We start from the raw sequence: 26,075 nt of genomic DNA, 5'->3' as shown, positions 1-26,075 counted from the left end.
GTGTTGATAACGTCTAACGCATTTTCAGAAGGTATCTATTGCAATTTGCAAAATACACTGACGAATAAAGTAAGTGAACTGGCCAGTGCATTGTTTCCTGAGCCAGTGCTGCGACTCTAAGGGTGATATCTATAGAGCGCACTCTGACTTTGCTTAGACTTAACACAGAGTTAAAACGAGACAAAGCTATAACTCTCACATAAATCTGTCTCGTTCTTCTCAATCGTTTCAATGATAAATCTAAGCAAAGTCAAAGTGCGCTCTATAGATCTCACCCTGAACGCTCACCGCTCAATATATTTAGGCTGTAATTGTCATAAAAATGCGGATACAAGTGCCGCCGGTTCCGCAACTTCAGAAATCCCTTCAAGTGTATGCCTATAATGATCCTTAGGGTTCGGTGCGCGCGGCTCTAATGCCTTGTGCGGATATGCAATGTGCCTATGTTTTACGATCGACTTTACTCGTAAATTGCATAATTGGAACCGAATTTATCAGTGAAAGTGAGGAATCGTTGCACGCCGCAGTAATGCCGGTTTAATGATAGATGATCTCGACGAAATATACCCTCGCCGTGAAAGCTCGAGCATTATTTGTTACTAGCAACTGCCTGCGACTTCGTCTATGAAGAATTTCACCTTTGGGGGAAAAGGCTTCGGAGTTCTCTGCCTGCATAGTTGCTCGCATGGATATACTTTGCCTTTAATTCTATAGTACATTGGCGCCGATTCTGTTGTCTTTCTCTAACCTAAATTTAGAGTAACTGCATCAAGTATGGATTTTCAAAAAAAAAAGGAACTAAGTAGGTACTTTTAGAATGCTATTTAAAACTGAACTGAATTTTCCAGCTGAAAACACTGGTAGTGTCGCAGTTGAAAAATCATGCACGACCGACGTACACGACATACAACGTACGTCCCTTAGATATATACTTTTCGGCAGTAAAAAAAGTAGATTAGATTATTCCTTGCATAGCCCTCGATTGATCTGCATACAAAATCCAGTTTATATTAGTTTAACCGTTTCGAAGATGCGCCCGGACAAACAACCTCAAAATGTTTACCTAACGAGTACAGTTCTTGCAATTCACGAAGGCGAGTGAAATTTACTTGTGGTTACGTCGTATACAAGGGCATTGTGTAAGTGTGCGTGCATGTCGGACCAATCAGTCGCGAGCAAGGGCTCGCAAACGCACACATTTACTGTACCTTACTTATACCGATACAACTTAACACAATCATAACCCACTCGCCCTCGTGAAATGCCAGAACCATAATTTGTGTTTTGACTTGTGATACCTTGCGAATTACCATAATTTAAGCTTACGAAAAGGCAAGTACTTACATATTTCAAAATGACAGACAGACACTTCAATTTTATTTATTTGTATAGATTGCAGAAACCATTGTCGTTCACTCCGAGTCAAGCTGAGTGATGCACAATAGTATCGCCTGTCCGACATATCGGCGGCTAATTACAAAGCTGCTCCCCAGTAGGGTGGGTCCACACCTGTGTTTTACTCCCATCATACTCCACGTCGTGTAATCAGTACCTACCCTTATTATAAATGCGAAAGTGTGTTTGTTTGTTGGTCTGTTGGTTTGTCCTTCAATCTCGTCGCATAGATAAAGACCTGGAGATTGGCATAGGCTACTTTTTATCCCCGAAAATCAAAAAGTTCCCACGGGATTTTTAAAAATCTAATTCCACGCGGATGAAGCCGCGGGCATCAGCTAGTTGATAATAAAACACAATCATTTAGAAATTGAAAGACATGAAGAGCATAAAGACAATGCTTACAATGCCGGATATACAACAAAAATACGTTACTGTTGTTTTGAAATATTGTTCCTATGTTTGCCGTAGAAAGTCTTCCTGAATTTAAGTGTTATTTTTTATATTAAAATTAATATTTGTTAGCGGTTCGTAAAGTACTGTAAATGCATTATTTGCAAGAAAATGATGAACAGTCATGTTTTTGTGGACGTGCGTGTGATACTGCAATTCTGTTGTTGTTAATCGTGATAGAAACTCTATCGTAACCAATTAAATATTAATAACGTTATTTACTTTAAAACACTTTGTTTGCTTGTACATTTTTTCATGAATACTTAATCATTATAATTGTCGTACTGTCATACCGCTTCAATGTTAATAATTTAGTTCATTTTTAATTGCGAAAAATTAAGACGTAAGTATTTTTGATATCTTGCAAATTAAAATACTTATATTAAAGAATTTTTAATATTGAACTTATTATTTTAATACGTAGTAAGTAGTCGGTAATTATAATAAAGTGTGTTAATAATAATTATTAAACTATAGGTAGATGCAAAAAATGGAGATTTATGTCTCATGCAGTTTAAATAGATACACAAGACATATTTTAATATCGGGCTTGTATTTTTTTAAATTATAGGTATCTAGACAGTTTTATTATCTAACAACAAAATTCGTGTCTTGATCTCAAAGCACTTTCTACATTTCATGGCAATAACTATAAATAAAATTGCATCATCGAAATCGTATTAAAGTCATCAATGGAATTAAATCTCGCTGGTGTAAACAAAATATGAAGGCTTGGACAAGTAAAGCGCGATGCTGAACCAAACCAAGACGTGCATACACATAAAATTACAACAGGTTACAATGAACGCACCCGTACGATTAACCTTAAATGAGGTGACCCATGACCCGCAAGAATCATGGGAGATGTCACCATCATCAACTCATCGTCATCTCCTCTCAGAATGCGAAAGATTTAGGCCGTAGTCCACCACGCTGTCCGGATTGGTAGGCTTCACACATCTTTGAGAACATTATGGAGATATCTCAGACAAGCAGATTTCCTCACCAATTTTTCCTTTACGCACATCCTTGTACGTGAACATTATTCAAAAAGAAAAATACGTATGAAAGATTCGGCTGCATCAGTGGGCTGCGTCAATCAGATCAAAGAAATGCTGATGGCTGATGATTATGAATGTCAGAAGAGGCCTGCGCTGACCTGATCTCTACACATGCATTTTACAGCGCAACCGATGCTGACTTAACTCGCATTATCAGTACAAAAAAATTCGCTGCTCGCACCTCTTGCGGTTTTTTAAGGGTTTTACGTACTGCGATGGATTCTGCAATCATACGATATCCGATAAAAATGTATATGATGCACGTCCCACTGCAGAATGAGCTCCCCAGCTCCCCGAGCTCCCCAGTGTGAACGGCTTCTTACAATTCCTTGTGTTACAATATTTTCTAGAAGTCACGTTGAACACGTTGTCGTCACGCGTTTTATTTAACCACGCCTTAATATCGTTGGTGTAAACAAAATTAATGTTCGCCTTTCGGCCGCAGCCGCTTTCCTTCAACGGTGCACATTGACTTGTCTGTTTAGGATGCAAACTGCATGCCTTATTATGTTTTACAAGTCTGACACGGTGTCGTTTATTAGCTCGATATCGAAAATATCTTTATTTTAAGACTAGCTGATACCCGCGACTTCGTCCGCATGAAATCCCGTAGGAACTCTTTGATTTCTCGAGATAAAAAGTAGCCTATGTCCTTCCGCAGTATATATAAGCTAACTCTGTACCAAATTTCATCAAAATTGGTTAAAGTCTTGGGCCATGAAAAGCTAGCAGACAGGCAGACACCTAAGACAGACAGATAGACAGACATATACACTTTTATAATATTAGTATGTACTAGCTGATGTCTGCAATTTCGTTCGCGTGGATTGAGGTTTTTTAAATTCCGGGATACAAGAAGTAGCCTATGTCACTCCAGGTCTTTAACAATACCCATGCAAAAAATCATGTCGATCCGTTGCTCCGTTACGACGTGATTGAAGGATAAACCAACAAACAAACAAACCAACAAACCAACCTATCCTACTAATATATCCTACTAATACATACCTATTATAAACTAGCGAGTCTAGCGACCCGCCCCGGCTTCGCTCGGGTAACTTATTACAATTTTCGTAGGGATCTCTAATTTTTTAAAAATAAAATATAGGTCGCTCAGCATTCAGCAATAATGTAGCTCTCTACTTATTGGTGAAAGATTTTTCATAATTTCTTTGCCATCCCTTTTTTTTATTTATTCAGATACAAGTTAGCCCTTGACTGCAATCTCACCTGGTGGTAAGTGATGATGCAGTCTAAGATGATAGCGGGCTAACCTGGAAGGGGTATGGCAGTTTTTATTAAACCCATACCCCTTTGGGCTCTACACAGCATCGCACCGGAACGCTAAATCGCTTGGCGGCACGGCTTTGCCGGTAGGGTGGTATCTAGCCACGGCCGAAGCCTCCCACCAGACCAGACCTGAAATTTAGAAATTATAAAATTCCAAACCCCTGCCAGGAATCGAACCCGGGACCTCCCACTATTAACTCCCACAGCGCTCACCACTGCGCCAGGGAGGTCGTCAAAAGAATTTTGTGTATAGAAAAGGCATGCAGTCAATTATTTCGTACCTAAGAATACTTTGTTACGACTATACTCACTTATTGCTTTACATACTCTTCCAATCAAGATATTTTTGCTTTCCATACAAAAATGTCTTGTACTCCTTACTGTCTTGTACTTCGTACTGTTTTGACTGTTGGCGCCAGCTCGGTTGTAATATGTTTGTTCACCCAAAAACTTACACTGGTTGCTTTGGCCGCTAAATCCCTTTACTTAATGATGTGTGTCATTGAGAGGACTCTTTCTTTTTTTATTAATGTATTAAGATAAGCTTGAAATGTCGGGTTTGATTTCAAGCATTTATAATACTTTACTTTAGTACCGAAATCGTGCGTGTCACGACCTACGTAGGTTTCTTGCGACACGTTTTGATTTCGTGTGCTGCATGGCTTCCGGATTACGTACCTACTACCTACTGTTATTGTTGGCTTTAATTGCACTTTCACCTTCAAGGTAATCTAATAGAGACTAAATGTTCCCACGTTTGGGTAAAGGTCTATCCGATCTCTACAAATCCTGGGGATGGAGAATCTAATTCTTATTAACTTCATAATTTATTTATTTTTAAATTTATAGACCAGAGCTCATCTTATTAGCATAATATTTAACCGACTTCCAAAAAGGAGGTGGTTCTCAATTCGGCCCGTTTTTTTTTACTTTTTATTTTTATCTTTTTTTTTTTTTTTTTTTTTTTTTTTTTTTTTTTTTTTTTTTTTTTATCTATTTTTTTTACTTTATATATGTATCGATTTTTTCCAGGTTTCTGGACCGATTTGTTTACTTGCTTGATTGCAATAGGTGTCTCACTGTCTGAGACAGTGTGCAATATAATATTATATTATGTATGAATTGCTTTTTAGAAAAGAGAAACTGCTGAGTTTCTTGCTGGTTCTTCTCAGTAGAATTTGCTTTCCCAACTGGTGATAGAGTCTTGATATCATATATCACTTGATATCAACAGTGGCACAAGTTCTACATGAAATAAAAAAATAAATACAATTTCATAAGTTGCAAATGAAAAGCAACGATCTCGTAGTATGTAGTTATGTACACATACTACACATCGAGACATACGACACGTCGAGATAGCAATCGGAGAGGGAACGCCCCGCACACCCGCACAGCCCCCGCGCTAACCCAGTGCGGGTGAGCGCGGGTGACGTGCGGGTATGCGGGGCGTCTTCCCGCCTTATACGCCGATTGCTATCTCGACCTGTCGCGAACTATACTTTTGGTTTATATGTTCTGTAGTACCTACAGGTACAGTTTGAATAGCTCGACCTGTAGAAGCCCGACTTTTTAATAGCGGAACTTCGAAAATCGGCTGTTACACAAGGACCAGGGCAATGTAACAACCGTGGAAAGATTCAGAGATACACGCGGACGAAGCCGCGGGCGGCCGTTAGTGAGAACATAAAACTTATCGATTTTAAGAGCGCGAGTTACATAATTTTCTACACAAATTGTGACTCAACAAAACAATATTCAGGTTTACAAATGTAATTCTAATGCAGTTATCTAATATCAATTACAGCCTCCCACGCCGTCTGTCACACATCAAAGAGAAACAGGCGGTGTTGTCAAACAACTGTCTTAAATCGATACAGTATCGATGTAATTCTGATTCGACTGAGACTAATTTTATGGTCTCTTTGAACGAAAGAATGCCGTAGAAATTCAATTGGCAGCACTAATTTGTATTTTATTGAAAAGTTAGCCTGGTTAAACTTGTTTATTTTACGTGTTCTACCCACAATGTGAAATAATATAATGTTTTTCACATTTTTATGTGAACTACATACTCTTGCAGAATCAGGGTTGAGGAGTTCGAATCCAAAGTTCAAATAGTGTTGTTGTCTCATGAGAACGATATTCGAGTACAAAGTTCCATTCAAGAAAAATCCATTGAATGAAAAAATCTGTTGTCGAGTAGGTTGTACTTTGAATCCGTCTATTAGAGTCACTCGTTGATAATTAAGGACAACATGCAATTGCATAGTGGAACATGCGTAGAGTGTGTTTCGAGGGATTTGTGCGATGCGTGGTGGTGATGCGTATTGCTTGCATGGTGGCTGACTTTTCTTTGGAGGGCGGGCTTGGTTCTTTGTATATCACGGACTTCCGCAAAGTAACGCCTGGACTAGAACTAAATTGTTGTATAAAACAACAATTTAGTCTCTATATTACATCAAACGCCGCACCGCCCGCCCTAAATCTTCTCAATGTTTAAAACACCAAAAATGTTCCTACCTGTGTCTGTTATAGACTTCGAAACCATCCAACCGATATGTTCCAAACCGGTTTCATTAGAAAGGCAATAATGCGAAGATGGTTTCAGACAAATAAAAATGCATTAGGCATTTTTTTTAGCGTAGTATTACACGCCGGTTATCCGCTAGTTTTAGATAGCAACGGAACGATCGGTATGCGATAGGTATTCCCTTCCTCCGGATATCTTTCGGACCGGTCCGTTGAGAGCATCGATATAAATGACAAGATATGCCCAAGCAAACAAAATTTTTCACGGTTTTGGAACCAAATAAATCAGCGCCACCTCTTAGATACACTAATGAACGACCCGTTTGAAATCCAGACGTCACTGAGGTTGCATTGGTGCTAAATAAACATTTTAGTACCAATGAGTCGGCGCCATTTTGGTTTTGCAATGGCCCTGTCCTTACGAAGTAATATATAAGTCAATGGTTGAGAGTGAAAGCATGCGCACGCGCCGCGAATTGTGGCCAAAATAATTATTCACACGTCCAGCTGTCATGTCCAGTTCATTTGACATTTCTTAATGAATTCATATCGCGAAATCGAGCGTGGTGAAATTATTAAGCCACAGCAAAAAAAGGTTAGAAGTAAGAAAAAAAAGAAAATACATGTTCTGATCTAAACGTACAGAACATGTATTTTCTTTTTTCTTAACTAAATAATTTACGTCATTTATTAACACGAGCGAGCGTCGCTTATTAAGTAAATGACGCTCACAACTTCATCGTGAAGATGTAGGTTTTTAAAAACCTCTGGAAATGCTTTAATTTTGCGGGATAAAAAGTAAGCCTATGGATGCAATCTGTCTCTGTTCCAAAGTTAGTCAAAATCGGTATAGTCGGTGGACGTGAAAACGTAAAATATACACAGACACACTTTCGCATTTATAATTTATACTATCTATATTTCTATACTAATATTATAAATGCGAAAGTGTGTCTGTCTGTCTGCTAGCTTTTCACGTCCCAACAGTTTAACCGATTTTGATGAAATTTGGTACAGAGTTAGCTTACATCCCAGGGAAGGACATATGCTACTTTTTATCCCATCAGAAAATTAAAGAGTTCCCATGGGATTTTTAAAATCCTAAATCCACGCGAAAAAAAGTTCTGATTATTAGTGATTAGTAAGATCTGTCGCTGAGAGAGCCAGTCGTTGGTTTAACTTTGCCCGTAGGGTGATAATAGAACTGATCCAATTTGGAAAGTCCGTTTCTTTAATTAACTCCGCAGGCGATCTAACCTAAAGGGACCTCTAGCTTAATTGGCATCAGAAATAAAAAATTGTTTCGCCAGTCTTCATTTTGACATTGGCGAATAGAAAGTTAATTTGTGTTTTGTATCCTCGTTGTAAACTCAATTATTATATCTAAGGCTGAATTATATTGTTAAATTATGGTAATTTATGTCCAGCTGAGGTGAATTTAATTTGGCTGTTATAAAAGAAAAACATGTTAATTCGACTTTTACGAGTATTATTTATATTGGAGTGGAAATAGATTCACTAAAAAAATTGGTGCCGGCGATATTTTACTGCTATCTACTACAATTTTTGGTAAGAATTGAGAACAATAATTATGCAGCCTCAATTTTTAAACAATTAAGTTACTGGGGACCCAATTTAATTTAGCCGTTACAATAATTACGAAATAGGTACTACATGATGCCAGAAGTAATGGAGGTAGCCCAGAGAAGAGACCCGTACTTAGTAGTGGGCCGGTGATGAGCTGATGATGATGAGTTCTGAACAATCCATACTAATATTATAAATGCGAAAGTGTGTGTCTGTCTACTAGCCTTTCACGGCCCATCCGGTCAACCGATTTTGACTAAATTTGGTACAGAGATAGCTCGCATCCCGGGAAGGGCATATGCTACCTTTTATCCCGGAAAATCAAAGAGTTCCCACGGAATTTTCAAAAACCTAAATCCGCCCGGACCAAGTCGCGGTCATCACCTACTGTTTTAATAATTTTATAAAAACCATAATATTAAATATAACCTAATCTCTACACTTAATTACGGTTTTGTTATTTATGTATAGGCATGGAAGCCAAACCGAAAGCGTACGGGAGTATGACGTAGGTACTAAAAATTACATCGCATACATTGACTTATATATTACTTCGTATGGATAGGGTTATTGAACAAAGAAAATGGCGCTGACTCATTGGTGCGTAAATGTTAATTATGCACCAATGCAACCTCAGTGACGTCTGGTTTTCAAACGGGTAGTTCATTAGTAGGTAGGTATCTAAGAGGTGGCGCTGATTTATTTGGTTTCTAAACCGTGAAAAATTTTGTTCGCTTGATCATATCTTGTCATTTATATCGATGGTCGCATAGTAAAGTATGCTAGTGATAAATCGTTGTAAAGAACAATACAAATTGGACAAAACGAATGCACATCCCGAATTGAATGTCAGTGAAAAATATACCTCTCGTCTCAGAGATCATCAAATTGAAAAACAATAAAGATTAAGGTGGATGTCCAAATAAAACAATCGAGGTTAACTCTACCATTTATCAGATTCATCATATTGTGACTTTTTATACTTGTTGTTGTGATTATCGTTTCATTATCATTATATATATATATGCAGCACCCAATATGGTCGGCTGAAAAATTGATTTGAATGCCTTTCAAAAATCACAAGTGTGCACTAACTTATTGTGTCAATTTGTTTTACCTACCTAAAGAACAAACAATTTACTTTCGTCTCGTGTGAGACCAATCGCTATATTAAAAGATAGAGGACGCCCGCGACTTCGTCCGCGTGGATTTAGGTTTTTAAAAATCCTGTGGGAACTCTTTGATTTTCTGTAACCTATGTAACTTTTGTCACTCTCGAGGTCTTAAACTATACCCATACAAAAAATCACGTCGATCCATTTTTAGAGCGAAGTGAGCTTTAGTGACTATCCACTTTGTTCTTTCTTTTTTGGAGCACAGCACAGTGAACATATTGGCATATACAGTTTAACATACAAATGGCAAACTATTCAAATCTAAACAGCATTACCTGTCAAACCGCGAAGATATGGTTTCAACATTGAGTCCCGGCGCTGGTCACGTGTGGGAGGATGTGGTTGAGGCCCTGTTCGCCCACGGCATCCTGCTGAAACAGCATCACTTGTGACTCGGGTGCTAAGTGCCAGCTGCGACGTACACAATGCAATCTTCTTCTTGAACCATATTTAGTATATATCTCAAATTGAGACACTGTGTCACAGGTCTGTCACGGTCGCTACGCAGACTCACTACGCTCATCTACGTCGCTTAGATTATCTCGACGAGTCCTTTCTGTTTTGGAGGAATCTTACTCCGTTTGCATGGAGTGCGCTCTATTAAGATTTTGTCACACAGTTTGTGACAATGGCTAGTGGGCTACATAGACCCACTTACTACGCTCTTCTACGCCACTTGGATCATCTCAAACTTCACAAATTGTTTCTTTTTTTAGAGCGAAGTGAGCTTTAGTGACTATCCACTTTCTTTTTTGTAGCACTAATTTTATGCATAATAGTTTTTGGTTTATCGTGCAAAATGTCAAAAAATACGACTGTAGTACGGAGCCCTCGGTGCGCGGTGCGCCTGACTAGCAATTAGCCGGTTTTGTTTTTGTTTTTGGAACGTAGCAAGAGTAGCCTTACGTTGCCTTACTACACTAACTTTCTTTCGATTTTGTCAGAGTTATGTATTAGACAGCAGATTTGCAGTTATCCTCTGACCTATTTGACTAATCATAAAAAATACAGGACACACTTTGTATTTCTAGCTTGTTCTTTTTAAAGTTACTTTTTTATTAAGGTCGGTATTTATCGCTCCATTGAGCTGAACAAAACGTTAATCTATTATAGTAGACATGATTATAAAACAAGGACTTTTTTCTTCATTAGCAAATGAAGCGGAATATAAAAGGGTAGGAGCATATCTCCTTCATAAATGGTTAATTGCAAATAAAAACCGGTCAAGTGCGAGTCGGACTCGCACATAAAAAATTCTGTACCATCGTACAAGAAATAACACTTTTTAATTTTCATGGCGGCCATTGTGAAATTTTTATTAAGTGTACTACTAGCTGATGAACGAAGCATTAATATTAAGTGTTCTATAAGTCAAATTTCAGCATTCTATAGTTCAACACGGATTCATACGGGTACAGTACCCGGCAGAAAATATTCTATATCATTCTTTAGAAAGAGATAGCGGTTTTGTAGAGCGTTGTCTCTGTCGTTAAGACCGAGAAAACGTCACATAGGTATGAGGGACAGAGACAACGCTCTACAAAGCCGAAATCTTCTAAAGGTCGATGTACAGTATTTCTTGCCGGCTACTGTTGGTTCTATGGTTCTACATAATATTACTTTTCATTTTCGTTTACAATGTAGTCACTCGTTTTTCCTGAAATTGTTCCGCTCAATAGTAGCTCCATTAAAATCTTATCAGTATAACAACCTACCATAATTTTTGCTCTCCACTACAAAGGTAAATCATCTTCGATTGTGCTTCTGATATGTTAATACCGCATTCGTACCTCGTTTATATTGACGTTTCGCTCTCAGAGGAGTTCCGTATTCGAGTTAAAATATCTCAAAGGAATCATATTTCTCATAATTTTACCGTCACTTGATTTATTAATAGCAACCGACAACTTTAAAGATGTTTATCCATACAAGCTCCCCGACGTGACTTATTCATTGTTTAAAACAATTTATTCATGCAATAATATAATCGCTCGGACCTTGATCTTTTACTCTACACTGATTTACATCTGTTTTCTTCGCGATCATTTCACTTGCCTTAAATAAATGTGGAGGAGTCTCGAACAATGGGATTCAGAACCCGTGTTCAAGTCACTTCTCTGGCTATTTTTCATGTTTAACTTGTAAATCATTAAACTGGCGTGTCTAGGCGCTTACCATCAGCGAAGATGCAAAGTTTCTGCTGCATTCCCAATTGATATCTTAGCTTCTATGACTTGGGTATCACGGCGCATTATTATCCTCTGTACTAGCGAATAGAATATTCTGGTCTGTCGTTATTTATTATTGCGTGGCATGTTGTCCCCCCCGTCTTCTACTAGGGACGCATAATGATCTAGATGGTTTCTTGATGCAGGGGTTCTATTTCAGTTTTAAAGGTCATCTTTATTTGTTTCTTTTGAACTATCAGGCAGTTTATTCTCATTATTTATACGCTATCACAACTAGGTAGATGATTGGGAGCCACTGCAATCTATCAACTGCAAGTAGCATTTGTTTAATATTTTTTTACAAAAGTATTTATGCTTTTTTTAAAGATTGATAGGCATAAGTTCGTAATCACGACGAAGGCCTATCGTCATTAAATATAGGTACATTATTGGACTTGATTTTTGGACTTTACGTTCAAGCTTTTCATGAATCAGTGAATTCAGTTGCATAATTAAATCAAACCTGTTTCTTTCATTTTGCTATATTTGCCAATGAAATACGAGGTAGGTGCATGCTCTACTTCGCATTCATAATAATAGGGTATGGCCGTTCATTGAGGTAAATTAAATGAAAATACACATAACGTAATTACCTTATTAATTTTATTTATTTAAGTCCGGCGCGACTAATTGAAGTTCCGATATAATAGCTTAATTAAAGACGTAGAGTAAATAAAGTCTGGGTATTATTATTATTGAATGGGAATAAATACTAAGTTAGTTGGTAAAGATAGCTATAATAATGGTATGGCTGGCTTAAAACTAAACCATTTTGCAATTATTTTTGAAATCAAATCAAATGTATTCTGAATTCAAAACAGATTCCAAATGATGAATTAATCCAAATACTGAAATAACTGAGAAGCACCCATGTTCTTTGATGGTGTGACTATCTCAGAAAGCTTCAACAAAGTATCAAATCAGTCAGATGACCGATGTGCGACCGCATAGGTAAAGACAGACAAACAGACAGACATTAATTTTTTATACGTAACCACATTGTTTTATTGAAATATTTTTTCACCCACAAGCTTATCGAGATAAACAATTTATAAAAAAAATATTGCGCGTTATTAAATTAAGTAGCAAAAATATTTACGCCTTGAATGACTCTTTCTCGAATTACACATACCGAATTGTCAGCTTACATTAGGAATAATTACGCAATGTTGATTAATAAGTGAAAATATTAAAGTCGTAATTCATTTGAAATACAAAGCAAAATCTACTTTAATTTTAAGTTGATAAAAGTGATTTCTGATTAACATAGTTACTCCGATTTCTTATTTTTAATCCGGACTGGTTTTTGGAGGACTAGTGATTTAATTAATCAATTACTTTTTTTTTGTTGCAGGTAACCATGGAGTATTTTTTTGTAATTAATTTTGGAAGTAAGTAAAGTATTTGAATATTAAATAACATAGTACGGGGCTCCTCACAGAGAGGAGGGTTTTGGCCATAGTCTATCACGCTGGCCGTGTGCAGATTGGTAGACTTCACACATTTTTTAGAGCATTATGGAGAACTCTCAGGCATACAGGTTTCCTCACGATGTTTTCCTTCACCGTTGAAGCAAGTGATGTTTAATTACTTAAAACGCACATAACTCCGAAAAATTAGAGATGCGTGCCCGGGATCGAACCCCCGACCTCCGATTAGAAGGCGGACGTCCTAACCACTAGGCTATCACAGCTAATTTAACCTTTAGATAGAGTTTATCTGGTGATTGTGAAATAGGCACATAGAGTTTAAAATTTACCTTAACATTATAAAATATTGTACTAACTTAATGCATGTAAATTACCCATAGCAATTCATACAAGTTTCGTAGGTAATTGGTCTAGACATACGATTACATATAGATTTATGACTGCAGAACCCACGTCTGTGAAATTCCTTTACGTTGTTTTCAAGTTGGGAAGTAAACCTCTTTGTCATAGTGGCCTTGTTTACATAGTACTAATAAAATTCATTGATTCTCAGATAGATTGTTTGATCCTGGTTTGACCTGGGCGCGTTTGGAACCCTCGTAGCTTTAGTTTTATGTTTGCGTAATAATTATCACCACTATATCTTAGAAATCCAACATCTGACCATCAAAAAGAGTAATTTATTTTGAATAAATCTTTTGACTTTTGATCAAAAACTTACGCAGATTTATGCATAACACTATTGCTTTACTGAAAATACTTTTTTAGGGTTTCGTACACTCTAAAAGAACCCTTCAACGACAACGAAGTGATCTTAAAATGGTTCCTTTTTTCCTTTTGAGGGAACGAACCCTAAAATTACGACAAGTTTGGAGTCAAATGAGCGACCGCAATGAACAAGTAACCAGTTGTGATAGTAGGTAGCTAGGTACCTACTACGGAAGTGTGTGCTTTTGACACACGTAATTTGATCACCTCGAGGTATTTGTAATTTCAATACCAAAACATTGCGCATTTATGTCACATATTATCTGTAATCTACATTTTTTATGCGTCTGGTCGATAGACACTCAAAAAAATGTAATAAACAAATTCCAATTCAAAATATTTTCAATAGATGATACTCGTGAATTCGTCCGCGTGGATTTACGTTTCATAAAAACCCCGTGGGAACTCTTTGATTTTCTGGAATAAAATTAGCAGATATCCATCTCCTGGAAGCAAGCTATCCCTGCACCAAATACATAGATAGATGATACCCGCGACGTCTTGTGGATTTAGATTTTTAAAAATCCCGTGGGACTCTGGCTATGTCCGTCTCCTATCGCTGTACCAAATTTCGTGAAAATCGGTTAAAGGATTGGACCGTTAACTGCATGATCACTTACTATCACGTAAGATCGCAGTGAAGGGTTAACTTGTAATCGATAAAAGAAATATATTCGACAATTTTGTGCACGAAAATCAACGATACGTTACGTTAACGAAAACACCGTCAATGACCCTTCACTAGTTATAATTACTACCTTTAAAACTGATATTTACCCACGGATTAGAGAAATATTATTCACTCATCTGTGTATTTACCTAAGTATACTGATACTGACGGTAGGTACTTTAATTCCACTCAGACCGAGAGCGTTGCTGCAAAATCCATTTGGGATTAATAACTCTCATTACTTTAATGGATCATAACATGTTCAGTACTCAACTTCAGACGCGTTATTTCCACGTACGCGTTTGCGTATTTCATGCAAATATTTTTTTAATAACGCAAATATTTTCATTTATGAAAAACGTTGGGGGTTCTTGATTTTTCGCCTATTCCCCACGTAAAAAACGGGGGCGGGTCAGCTAGTCTCAAATATGCCAAAATCGACTTGAGTTTGAAGTATTTTCCTTATTTAAAAGTAGATAACAGTATAAAGATTACTAAACATCATAAAACGTTTGTATTAAAGGTTAATATAAAAATAAAGCTCTCTTAATGAGGCAATTCCTGAGCTTTTCGCAGCGGGGAAAAGCCCTTTTATAAAAGCAAATGGAAACCTCTACCATCTTTACTGCGGGGAAGCATTTCAATTGCTCCGTTATTTTAAAAATGTATACTGCAATTCAGTTCGCTGCGTTCAAGCTCATAAAAATGGAGAAAAATGATACCACTGGATACTAGGAAAGATTGAAATAGGTCAACTACTTACCTACTCGAATATCGGCGGTATCTTAGTTTGGTTTATCTTCTTTGATCCAACACTTCCCGGAATTGAGTCGGAAGTAATGATGTTAAGCTTATTTCGTCATTCAACGACATATTTTAATGTATACATATGACGGGTACAACATAATACGATTAATTTTTGTTCTTATTTGTCGATATTTCAACCCAATTGCACGGGTTCCGTCGTGACCACGACCCGTGGTCCAAATTAATTCAAAAAGCGTTGTCGCATCGATTGTGTTTGGGCTGTTGTTGGCCTAGCGTAATCGACGTGAAATAACATGCTTTACCACTCGAATATTTCACTAACAATTTGTAACCAAGAAGGATGTGATATTCTTGAGTGGCATAGACTATTTTTTATTTTCAAAAAAATTAGAGATCCCTGCGAAAATTGCAATAAGCGACCCTTTCCAAGCCGGGACAGGTTGCTAGTCGTGAATAAAATAAATAGGTACAGTTCATTATATTCCATCTTTATAGCAGACTTTTTAATTTAGTAAAATGAAATGTGCTTGCAGATTATACCGCAATATAAGCCGCTAGAAATAGAAATGATACTTTCAATTAATTCGCAATAAAAGCAAATCTTTTGTGCAAGCTATCGCGATTCTAATGATTAATAACGACATCTGAATGACCCGGTCTTTTGAATCCTCGTCTAATTGTATCAGCGGTCTTCCATCTGGTATGCAGTGTCTATCGTTCATCTGGCAAGTCGACTGTAGCACATTCTTTCTAGTACTGAGTAATAGTAGATTAGTATGAGTTTTCACATCTCGATAGTTATGAATGATACATTTCGGGTACCAAAACCAGAGAAATGTACTAAAAATATGCTTTAATGTCTTTGATCGAAACACTTAATAGAGATCAACCCTCAAGATCTATGGAAAGCAGTGGCAGAGCTTACTACTGAATCTCTAACTCAGAGTCTAATCTAATCTCTAACTCACTGAATGATAGCTTACATTAAAGGTTTTCTACGAAAAACTACTGTAATATCACTTCATGAAGCAGTAATGTAAAACTAGCCAATGTCAATTGAGCTCGGTGGCTATCAGTCAGTGTTAGACATTGATTTAGCGAATTACTCCGCTGCTGGTCTGAGTTGGCACAGGGTATGGAATTTACATGCGATTTCTTGTTAAATTTGTCACATATCAATATATATTACAAATTACTTATTTAATGATAAGACTTTAAAACATTTGTCTAAAACCTAAAACGTTAAAATAAACTTGAAACAAAAATGTACGGGTCTTTACAGGCGTTCGATATAGTGGATCGATACTCGAAATCTATAGACGTTGTCGAGATACGTGAGAACTTATACTAAGGGTACTGATGGTTAACGAATCGCGGTTCGTTCTTTTTATTTTCTTATAAAAACGCCAGTAGCTTGTTAGCTGGCGATATTGTTCGTGATTATGATTTATATGTCAATGTAATAAAATGAATTATTAATCGATTCCAAGACAAGTTTTAGAATCGAATAGAATTATTGGAAACCTATCAGCTTTTAAATGAGAGGAATTTTTGTATTTATTTCGTGGTTTCGTGGTTTTAATATCCTTTTTCGTAATTTTAGATTTCCGATTCCAAAAATATTCATATTTTTAACAAAGTTTAAACCACGAATATTTTTTCAAAAGTGCATCACTACCCATATTATAAATGCGTAAGTGTGTTTGTTTGTTGGTTTATTGGTTTGTTGGATTGTCCTTCAATCACGTCGCAACGGAGCAACGGATCGACGTGGTTTTTTGCCGTTATCTACTTTTTAACTCGGAAAATCAAAGAGTTCTCCCACGGGATTTTGGAAAAACTAAATCCAGGTTATGACGTAGGCATCCGCTTAGAATGGATTTTTGAAAATTCAACCCATAAAGGGGTGAAATAGGCGTTTGATTTTGTTTAGTCCACGCGGACTAAGTCGCGAGCATAAGCTAGTCTTAATATATAAAAGGAAAAGGTGACTGACTGACTGGCTGACTGATCTATCAACGCACAGCCCAAACTATTGGACGGATTGGGCTGAAATTTGGCATGCAGATAGCTATTATGACGTAGACATCCGCTAAGAAAGGATTTTTGAAAATTCAACCCCGGCGATTACGCACTGCACTTCCGTCATCCGAGTTCTATCCGTCATCCGTGAGAATACCAGCGATTATCTACGACATATTATGTCATTAGCTCACACACAAAACAAAAAGGAACGTATTTTCACGGACTCTGATCGGATAAGCGTGTAACCGCCGTTAGGGGATAAAATAGGGAAGGAAAAATAGGACGTTTGAAATTTGTGTAGTCCACGCAGACGAAGTCGCGAGCATAAGTTAGCTAGTATTAAATGCAATAACGTTTTGCCATTTTTGTTAATCTGTGGTCCGAGCGGGCAATATTTCCTGTAGAGACTTTCTCTTTCATTGTTGTATAGAAGGTGTCGAGCGATTTATCGGCCGGCACGTATCGCGCGACAACTACACGCCGGGAATCGAACCCGTAGAGCAAATACTAATTTCTCTAATGCAACATTGTTAATGCCGTTACCGTTGGTATAAATAAGACTGTGTTTTAATAATAAAAAACCGGCCAAGTGCGAGTCAGGCTCGCACACTAAGGGTTCCGTACTACAGTCGTATTTTTTCGACATTTTGCACGATAATTCAAAAACTATGATAATTAAAAATAAATAAAAATCTGGTTTAGAATGCACAGGTAAATCTCTTTCATATGATACCCCACTTGATATAGTTATCTTACTTCGAATATTGAAAATACTAATTATTAGTTCATGACCACAATTTAATTTTTTTTTGTGTGATCTAACCCTAAATTCGCGGTTTTCAGATATTTCCCCTAAAGCCAGCTATAAGACCCACCTACTTGCCTTTCATGATTGTAGGTCAACGGGAAGTACCCTGTAGGTTTCTTGACAGACAGACAGACAGACAGACAACAAAGTGATCCTATAAGGGTTCCGTTTTTCCTTTTGAGGTACGGAACCCTAAAAACCGGCCAAGTGTGAATCAGACTCGAGCACCGAGGGTTCTGTACTGCAGTCGTATTTATTTATTCGACATTTTGCACGATAAATCAAAAACTATCATGTATAAAAATAAACAAAAATCTTTTTTAGAATGTCCTGTACATTCTATAAAAGATTTTTGTTTATTTTTTAAAGGGTAAAGTAAAGGCCTTTCATATGATAGCCCACTATTTAGGTACCTATTTTACTATGAAAGTTGAAATACTAATTATTATTTGTTCAGGAACACATTTAAATTTTTTTGTGTTGTAACCACAAATTCACGGTTTTCGGATTTGTCCCCGTACCGTACGTGTGCTATAAGACCTACCTCATGTATCTATGTATGTACTTGTCGTCAAGATTTACAGCAAGGTGCAATTTAGCCATTTAACGAACCACTTAAAAGCATTATTGTGCAACGGAATAGCTATCTCAGTACACTCGGTGCAACGGAAATAGCATATCAGGTAGCGATAATGCAAGCATGCGCCAGGAGCTAGTACCCAGTACCCACAGCGATAGCTAGTGTATCGGGGAAACATTACTCTAAAGTCTAACTAATTGATATTTGCATGCACCCGTTAAACTGGCCTTACACGATCCGATTCTTTCCAAATTCCAACCAATCAGAATCGTTACGAGCATACGATTTTAAGGGAATTACTTATTAATTGTAGCTTAGCTATGCATTATTGTGCAACTGAATAGCTATCGCAGCACACTCAGTGCAACGGAAATAGCATATCAGTTAGCGATAATGCAAGCATGTAAGTGTTTTTTTTTGTGTAAATAAATAAAATAAAATAATAAAAAAACCGGCCCTTGTTTTAGACCGACGACGGCTCAGTGTGTACTTACTTAGTATTTTACAGCCAAAATTAATAATTCAATCCATCTACAAATTGTGGATAATTTACTTAGCAACGTTGTTATTTGTCATAAAAATCCTACAATTTTTGACAAAATATTATAATATTGTTAATAAGTAAAGATAACAGATAGATAAATTTCGGCCGTTAGATCGTAATCTACTTGTACTGCAATCTGGAGCTGTCATCGATAAAAAAATCGTCTGAGGGCGATTCGATGAAATTAGGTTCTGATGGGATCGGAAGGTGTGGAGGCTACTTTAGCGGGTGCAGAACACGGAAACTGCGCGGGTTACATCGGTGACCTTATAAAATGGCGCACGTTGATTGAGCAATTAATTAATTTATGGTTGTAGGCCGTCGCAGCGTATTGGCAAAGCTGTTGTTTATAGTGCTGTTTACTCTAAAATATCTTTACTCGTACCTACCGCTTCGTTCTCACGGTTTTGTGCTAAAATGTTTTAATGGAATTTAAACATAACATTTGGAAGGTTTAGTAGATGTTTTATATTGTTTTGCTCTTAGGGTGACGTGTTCACGTCGTAACAAAATCACTTAAAATCAATGACTGTTTATATACTTCGCTTAAAATAAATATGATATGAAAAAAAAACCGGCAGGCTCGCGCAATGAGTGTTCCGTACTACAGTCGTATTTTTTCGACATTTTGCCCGATAATTTAAAAACTATGATGCATAAAAATATATAAAAATCTGTTTTAGAATGTACAGGTGAAGACCTTTCATATGATACCCCACTTGATATAGTCACTCACTTCGAAAGTTGAAAATACTAATTATTAGTTCATGACCACAATTAAATTTTTTTTTGGTGATCTAACCCTAAATTCACGGTTTCAGATTTTTCCCCAAATGTCAGCTATAAGATCTACCTACCTGCCAAATTTCATGATTCTAGGTCAACGGGAAGTACCCTGTAGGTTTCTTGACAGACAGACGGACAGACAGACAGACAGACAACAAAATGATCCTATAAGGGTTCCGTTTTTCCTTTTGAGGTACGGAACCCTAAAAACATTTAGATACCTACCTATGTACACTATCGACAAAATATGTATCTACAGATTTATTTAGAGCCTCAATAGCTCAGAGGTTAACAGAGCGGACTGAAATGAGAATGGTCGCCGGAACCCCACCCGTTGCACTATTGTCGTATTTACTCCTAGCACAAGCTTAACGCTTAAATGGAGAGGAAAGGGCATCATTGACTAATATTCTTTAAAAAAAACTGTACCTAACTATTTGTCGTCTTATTTAGCCAGCGATTTTCTTCTTCGTTTCTAATTAGAACCACTAGGATATGGAATGGACTTTCGACATTCCATATCCTAGTGTTACATACCATACTGTACATTAATGTGGATACTTTTAAGTTAAGAATGAATAGACATCTAGGCAAGGGTGCTCTATAGCTACATCATCATTTTTCAGCAGGTCTGATTGCAGCCAAGCGCTAGTCTAAAAAAAGCACTTCCGGATTTTATAAGCTCGTGAATTTAATATCTTTCTTTTTAATCGTCAAAGCTACAGCAGGTGTCTGCTGTTTTCTTCTTAGTATTTCCTATTACCAGAGTGAACTTGAGTGGGACAACACTCGGTTTGATCCTAAATCGACGATATGTCAAATATAGTGACGTGAAATCATAGAAAAATAGGGCTACCTTAGGGCTACCTGAGTCAAATGTACTAACATTTGACGCCTGCCAATGACGTCGAAGCCTCGACGTTTTGTTAGAAGTTCCCTAATTGTCGTGAACTGTGCTAGAATTACCTAGTTATTTTGGCAAAGTCGAACAAACTGGTATTCTAAAGCACCAATCAATTAAACTTCTATAAAAACGTTAATAAAAGAGTTAGATCATATCGTAAGAATATGCGTTTATTAATTGTTTTTCATATTTATTAGTTTATTACCGAATTCCAGTCCAGCCGAGTGAGTCGTTATAGTTTTATTGTTGTTATAATTACAAAGTTTTACGTTGTTGAGTGATTTAATAGCTAGTTAGCGGCAACTTGCTTGAGATGGAATGCGATCTTCTCTTGCTGATTGCTTTATATACTTAACTAACTCTTTATATCTCTTATTTATTTTAATTTAAACTGGCTTATGCTCGCGACTTCGTCCGCGTGGACTACACAAATTTCAAACCCCTATTTCACCCCCTTGGGGGTTGAATTAAAAATCTTTTCTTAGCGGATGCCTACGTCATAATAGCTATATCTGCATGCCAAATTTCAGCCCGATCTGTCCAGTAAGTTCGAGCTGTGCGTTGATAGATCAGTTTTTTTTTGAGTTTGAGTTTAGGTACTTTCTGTTAATTAATATATTGTGTTTACTGTGTGTTGACTGTTGGATCAATTAATAAACGACATTATCTATGTAACATACATCATTGTTTCTCTTTCTATTTTTTATCAGTGAAAGTAAACCTTATTCTTTCTATTGCAGCATTATTAATTTTAATTAAAAAAACTAATTCAATTTTACCGTTCGACTATCTAATCTGTATCACGCAATGTAGTAGTAGAAATCACAAGTTAGCAATAATTTATTTTTGTATGAAATCTTTTGATAAGGTAGCCATAATATTTTTAACCTTTTGACTAACGCAATGAATGCCATGTACCTACAATCTAAATATATAACCGCAATATTCAATATGATTTTAAGGCTTATCATATTGTTCATTACAAGAAATATATATTATATATAATCTAAATAACCAACCCCTAATGGGGGGAAACAGGGGTTTGAAATTTGTGTAGTCCACGCGGACGAAGTGGCGAGCATAAGCTAGTATATATTGATGCGTTCACTGTAAAACGGGACATTATCGCTCCTTCCAATAATTCCCAAAACGTAAGGACCATTATTCCAGAGTCGTGTATAACTACACTAGCAGTACCGTTGCCTACGTGATTCTAACACCTGTGGCCTAACCTCATGTGCTGTTAACCTGTAAATATGCCACGCATGTTTTCCAACATTGCATAGCATAGGATGGGAATTTTTATTATATTCCGCTTTCAGCTCTCTCTTTTAAATCTTAAACACTATTTTACGAACTTTGTGAGGAAGAGGAATGTCCAATTATTGATTTTTAGGGTTTCGTACCTCAAAAGGAAGAAAGTTACCCTATTTTATTTTTATTTTTACTGTAGGACAATCATGATTTTTGTACATCATGATCAACCCATCACCGGCTCACTACAGAGAGCGGGTCTCCTCTCAGAGTGAGAAGGGTTTTTGGCCACAGTCTATAGTCTATAGTCACGCTGGCCATGTGCGGATTGGTAGACTTCCCACACCTTTGAAAACATTATGGAGAACTCTCAGGCATGCTGGTTTCCTCACGATGTTTTCCTTCACCGTTAAAGCAAATGATATTTAATTAATTAAAACGCACATAAGTCCGAAAAGTTAGAAGTGCGTGCCCGGGATCGAACCCCCGACCTCCGATTAGAAGGCGGACGTCCTAACCACTAGGCTATCACAGTTTGTAGGATATATATAAAGATAAATTAAGTACTTTTTAGCAATGCTTTTTAGTTAATCTTTTTAATTAATCGTATTAACTTTTTCGTCACATCGCTGCGATTATTCAAATGAGTGGAGTGCATAATATCGATGATACCGTTGCTCCTACGTGATTCTAACACCCGTCGCCCAGTGGCCCGCCTCGTCCGCTATAGCCTTCAGGAAGTGGCACACTTTCAAACTTTAACACGTTAAACGGTATTTGGATTTACTGTGCTCTTCCGTTCAAATAATTTTACTATTTTCCGTACAGTAGATACTATCAAGGGACTCTACGAGACCTATAAGAATTTTTCATTCATTTCTTATTCTTTCGGTTGCACCAAACAAACACTACATGTTTCCTTTACCAAAGTTATGTTATGCTTCATCATTCACCAATTTTGGTTTACCACATACTGATAAAAGTATCTTTATTGAAGTTTTCCCAAAAATAAAATGACAAAATTTGATAAGGCGATTCGGTAAATCCAATTTTTGGGAAAACATGAAAACATCAGTAAGGACACTTTTATCAGCAGATTGTCTTATTTTATCTTACAAAATATGATTTTTTTATCGCATTTGCTATGTTATGTATTAAAAAAACCAATCCTATAGAGACCGATTCCATAATCGGTGTTTATAGGATTGTTTTTTATTTATTAAATATGTACCTACATGTGGATATAGGTACATATTTAATAAATAAAAAACATTCCTATAGGATTGGTTTTTTAGCAAATATTCAAGCTACACCTTAATTGGTGCGTGATTATAATTTCAATCTTCCCGCATCAGCATTCTCACGAGAATTCAAGATGCGAGACGATTACTATTTACGCTTGTACGTTAATTCAGTACCGTAAAAGGCGTGAATAATTACTTGGATAAGTGAAAAAGCGGTCGGATGCCTCGGCTTAAACGTGCGGTGGTCTGACGCTATGCGGTACGCATCCTTGTTTTGTCCGGTTGACCAGGATAAAAAGTGCCTATGGTTCTGGGAGGATGGAAATTGTGTCCCACACACAACTACTACTGAGTACTATTACTATTTGCCATTACACTAAACATTGTGTAAAAACCGAGGCTTTTTTAGGCATGCGCTTGACAACAATCATGCCTCAGAAACAGAGGTATAGGTTGAAGCGCCCTTGCCTAGAAGATGCCTATACAATTGATGAATTCCTTAGGGACAAATTTGCGTGGAGGCAACCGGCTGAGCTTTCAATTGCCCACAAATGGTGTAGTATCGTTTAATATTGTAACAACGGCTGACTTTCTTGCTGGTTCTTATCAGTAGAATTTTCATTTCAAACCGGCGGTGGTAGAGTCAGGTACATAAGACACACTAGTTGTCGCACATGAAAAAAATAAATTTTGATTTTGAGTAGGGAATGGGACCAAGGGGTTGCGAAGATGCGCCTGTGCGTCGGCGCTGTACGCCGTCCGCTCGTCCGTCAGTCTCGCTGTACCGCGAGCGTGCAGTGGTCGTGGTAGAGGGGGCACGAGCTTCGTCGCTCGCTTCTTATCGGCTGTTATTCGCGGTTTTCTGACGGGAACGCACGTGTAGCCGGTATAGAAAAGCCACTTATTTACGATGCTCACACCTGTGACAAAGCAAATATTTAACGTGATGTGACAGACCTGTATCGGTTGAATAGCGTTTTGTGTTTGCCGTTGAATTCGAAACTTAAACGACACTGTGGTTGTTTTTTTGTGGTGTTTTGTCTAGTACTGTGCCATTTGGAATACAAAACTCTGCAGATGTTCTGAGGCTTGAGCGTGAATTTCGGCGACAGCCAGAGCGCCAACATTTACAGTTGGATGAACGCCAACAGCGACGGTTCTAAGGTGAGCGAAATCTTGAAATACCACGGTCATTAATATCAGATTTTTTGCAAGTCGCGACAATAATGTATCGGTACATTACTAGTTAGTATTATTTAAACCATTATCGCCTAATCGCTCCCTTCCGCTGTCGCAATTTATAGCATGTGTTATTCCTCTTCACAAATGACCGGTGTTATCATTTATCGCAAAAAAAATATTCCGTAGCTCACGCCCGCGACTTCGGGTTATTTAGGTTTTGAAAATCCCGTGGAAACTCTTTGATCTCCCGGGATTAAAAGTAGCCTATGTCACTCTCCAGATCTTTAACTATATCCTACCTGTGCAAAAAAGTGTAAGTATAATAAGTATATGCGTTGCTCTGTTGCGACGTGATTGAAAGACAAACCAATAAACACATTCGCATTTATAGATATGGGTAGATGACCGTCGAAGTAGGCGTACACTAGGTATGTTCCTTGCAGAACATTTTCTGTCCATTATTATGTAGCTCGCAATTCTTAAATCAACAATAGGTAAATGTTCAACATGCCACCTGTTTAGTTTTTTTGAAATGGTTACTTAATCACGCACATCATACAAGTTTATATTCCTTGTACCATTTTGTACTTGCTAACTTAACACTTAGCGCTAGTAACAGAGCGTAACTACCAACTGTCTTCATTTCATGTTTTAGTAGCTTCCAACATTTTTTTCTTTATTATTATCATGAAATGCTCTACGAATTGGCATTTTTAAAATCGTATATTTTGTATACCTACCTACTTAGGTATTTATGTCGAAGTCTATTTTGTTTTCATATTTCTTTTAATTATCTTGAATACCTTTGCCAGGTAGGATCTTCTTTATTGTATAGATCCAGACACATAATATAAGTAATATTAACTTTAAAAGCTCTTCTAAATTGATACCATCAAATTGTTATTTTTTTTGCATCAACACTTCTATCATGAATATCTATCTGTCTGTCCATATGTCTGTTAATCTGTTACCTTCTATCGGTACAGAGATAGATTGTATCCTGGAGATAGACCTAGACTACACTCTATCCCGGAAATTTAAAGAGTTCCCACGGGATTTCAAAAACTTTAATCCACGTAGATAAATTCACGAGCTTCATCTATTTTAATGTAATTTTAAACTAATTAACAAAATTGCATTATATTTTCAATATCAATTAATGTAAACTGTATTGGTATGATACCGACTTAACTGATTTCTCTTCGTAAGACTTTAGATTATATTATTCTGTGCTTTAGGTGTATTGAGATATGAGACAATACTCCGTATTAATAGTACTGATAGAAGCAGAGCCAGTAACAATAGGCAGACTGAAATAATAAAACTGTTCAATGGAAAAAAAACCGTGCGCGTGTATGTATTTAAAAATATAAGCAAATCACTGAAACAGC

General features: G+C 37.1%; 1 protein-coding gene across 12 annotated transcripts in view; it reads left to right on the top strand.

The window, feature by feature from the left end:
- LOC117996232 (rho GTPase-activating protein 23-like) overlaps positions 1-26,075 on the top strand; it is a 456,689-nt gene that overhangs the window by 189,419 nt on the left and 241,195 nt on the right. Inside the window, exon 1 of one of the 12 annotated variants that reach the window (XM_069509388.1) lies at positions 24,285-24,666. The exons of the other annotated variants lie outside the window; for them this stretch is intronic. Coding sequence (XP_069365489.1) covers positions 24,640-24,666 — 27 coding nt within the window. The 5' untranslated portion in view covers positions 24,285-24,639. Of the gene's footprint in view, positions 1-24,284; positions 24,667-26,075 lie in introns of those variants that run through there. 12 annotated transcript variants of the gene reach the window in all.

This window comes from Maniola hyperantus, chromosome 3 (assembly GCF_902806685.2).
Source record: "Maniola hyperantus chromosome 3, iAphHyp1.2, whole genome shotgun sequence".
NCBI lineage: Eukaryota > Metazoa > Arthropoda > Insecta > Lepidoptera > Nymphalidae > Maniola > Maniola hyperantus.
The sequence above is the reverse complement of the archived record's forward strand: the minus strand, read 5'-3'. Positions and strand labels throughout refer to the sequence as shown.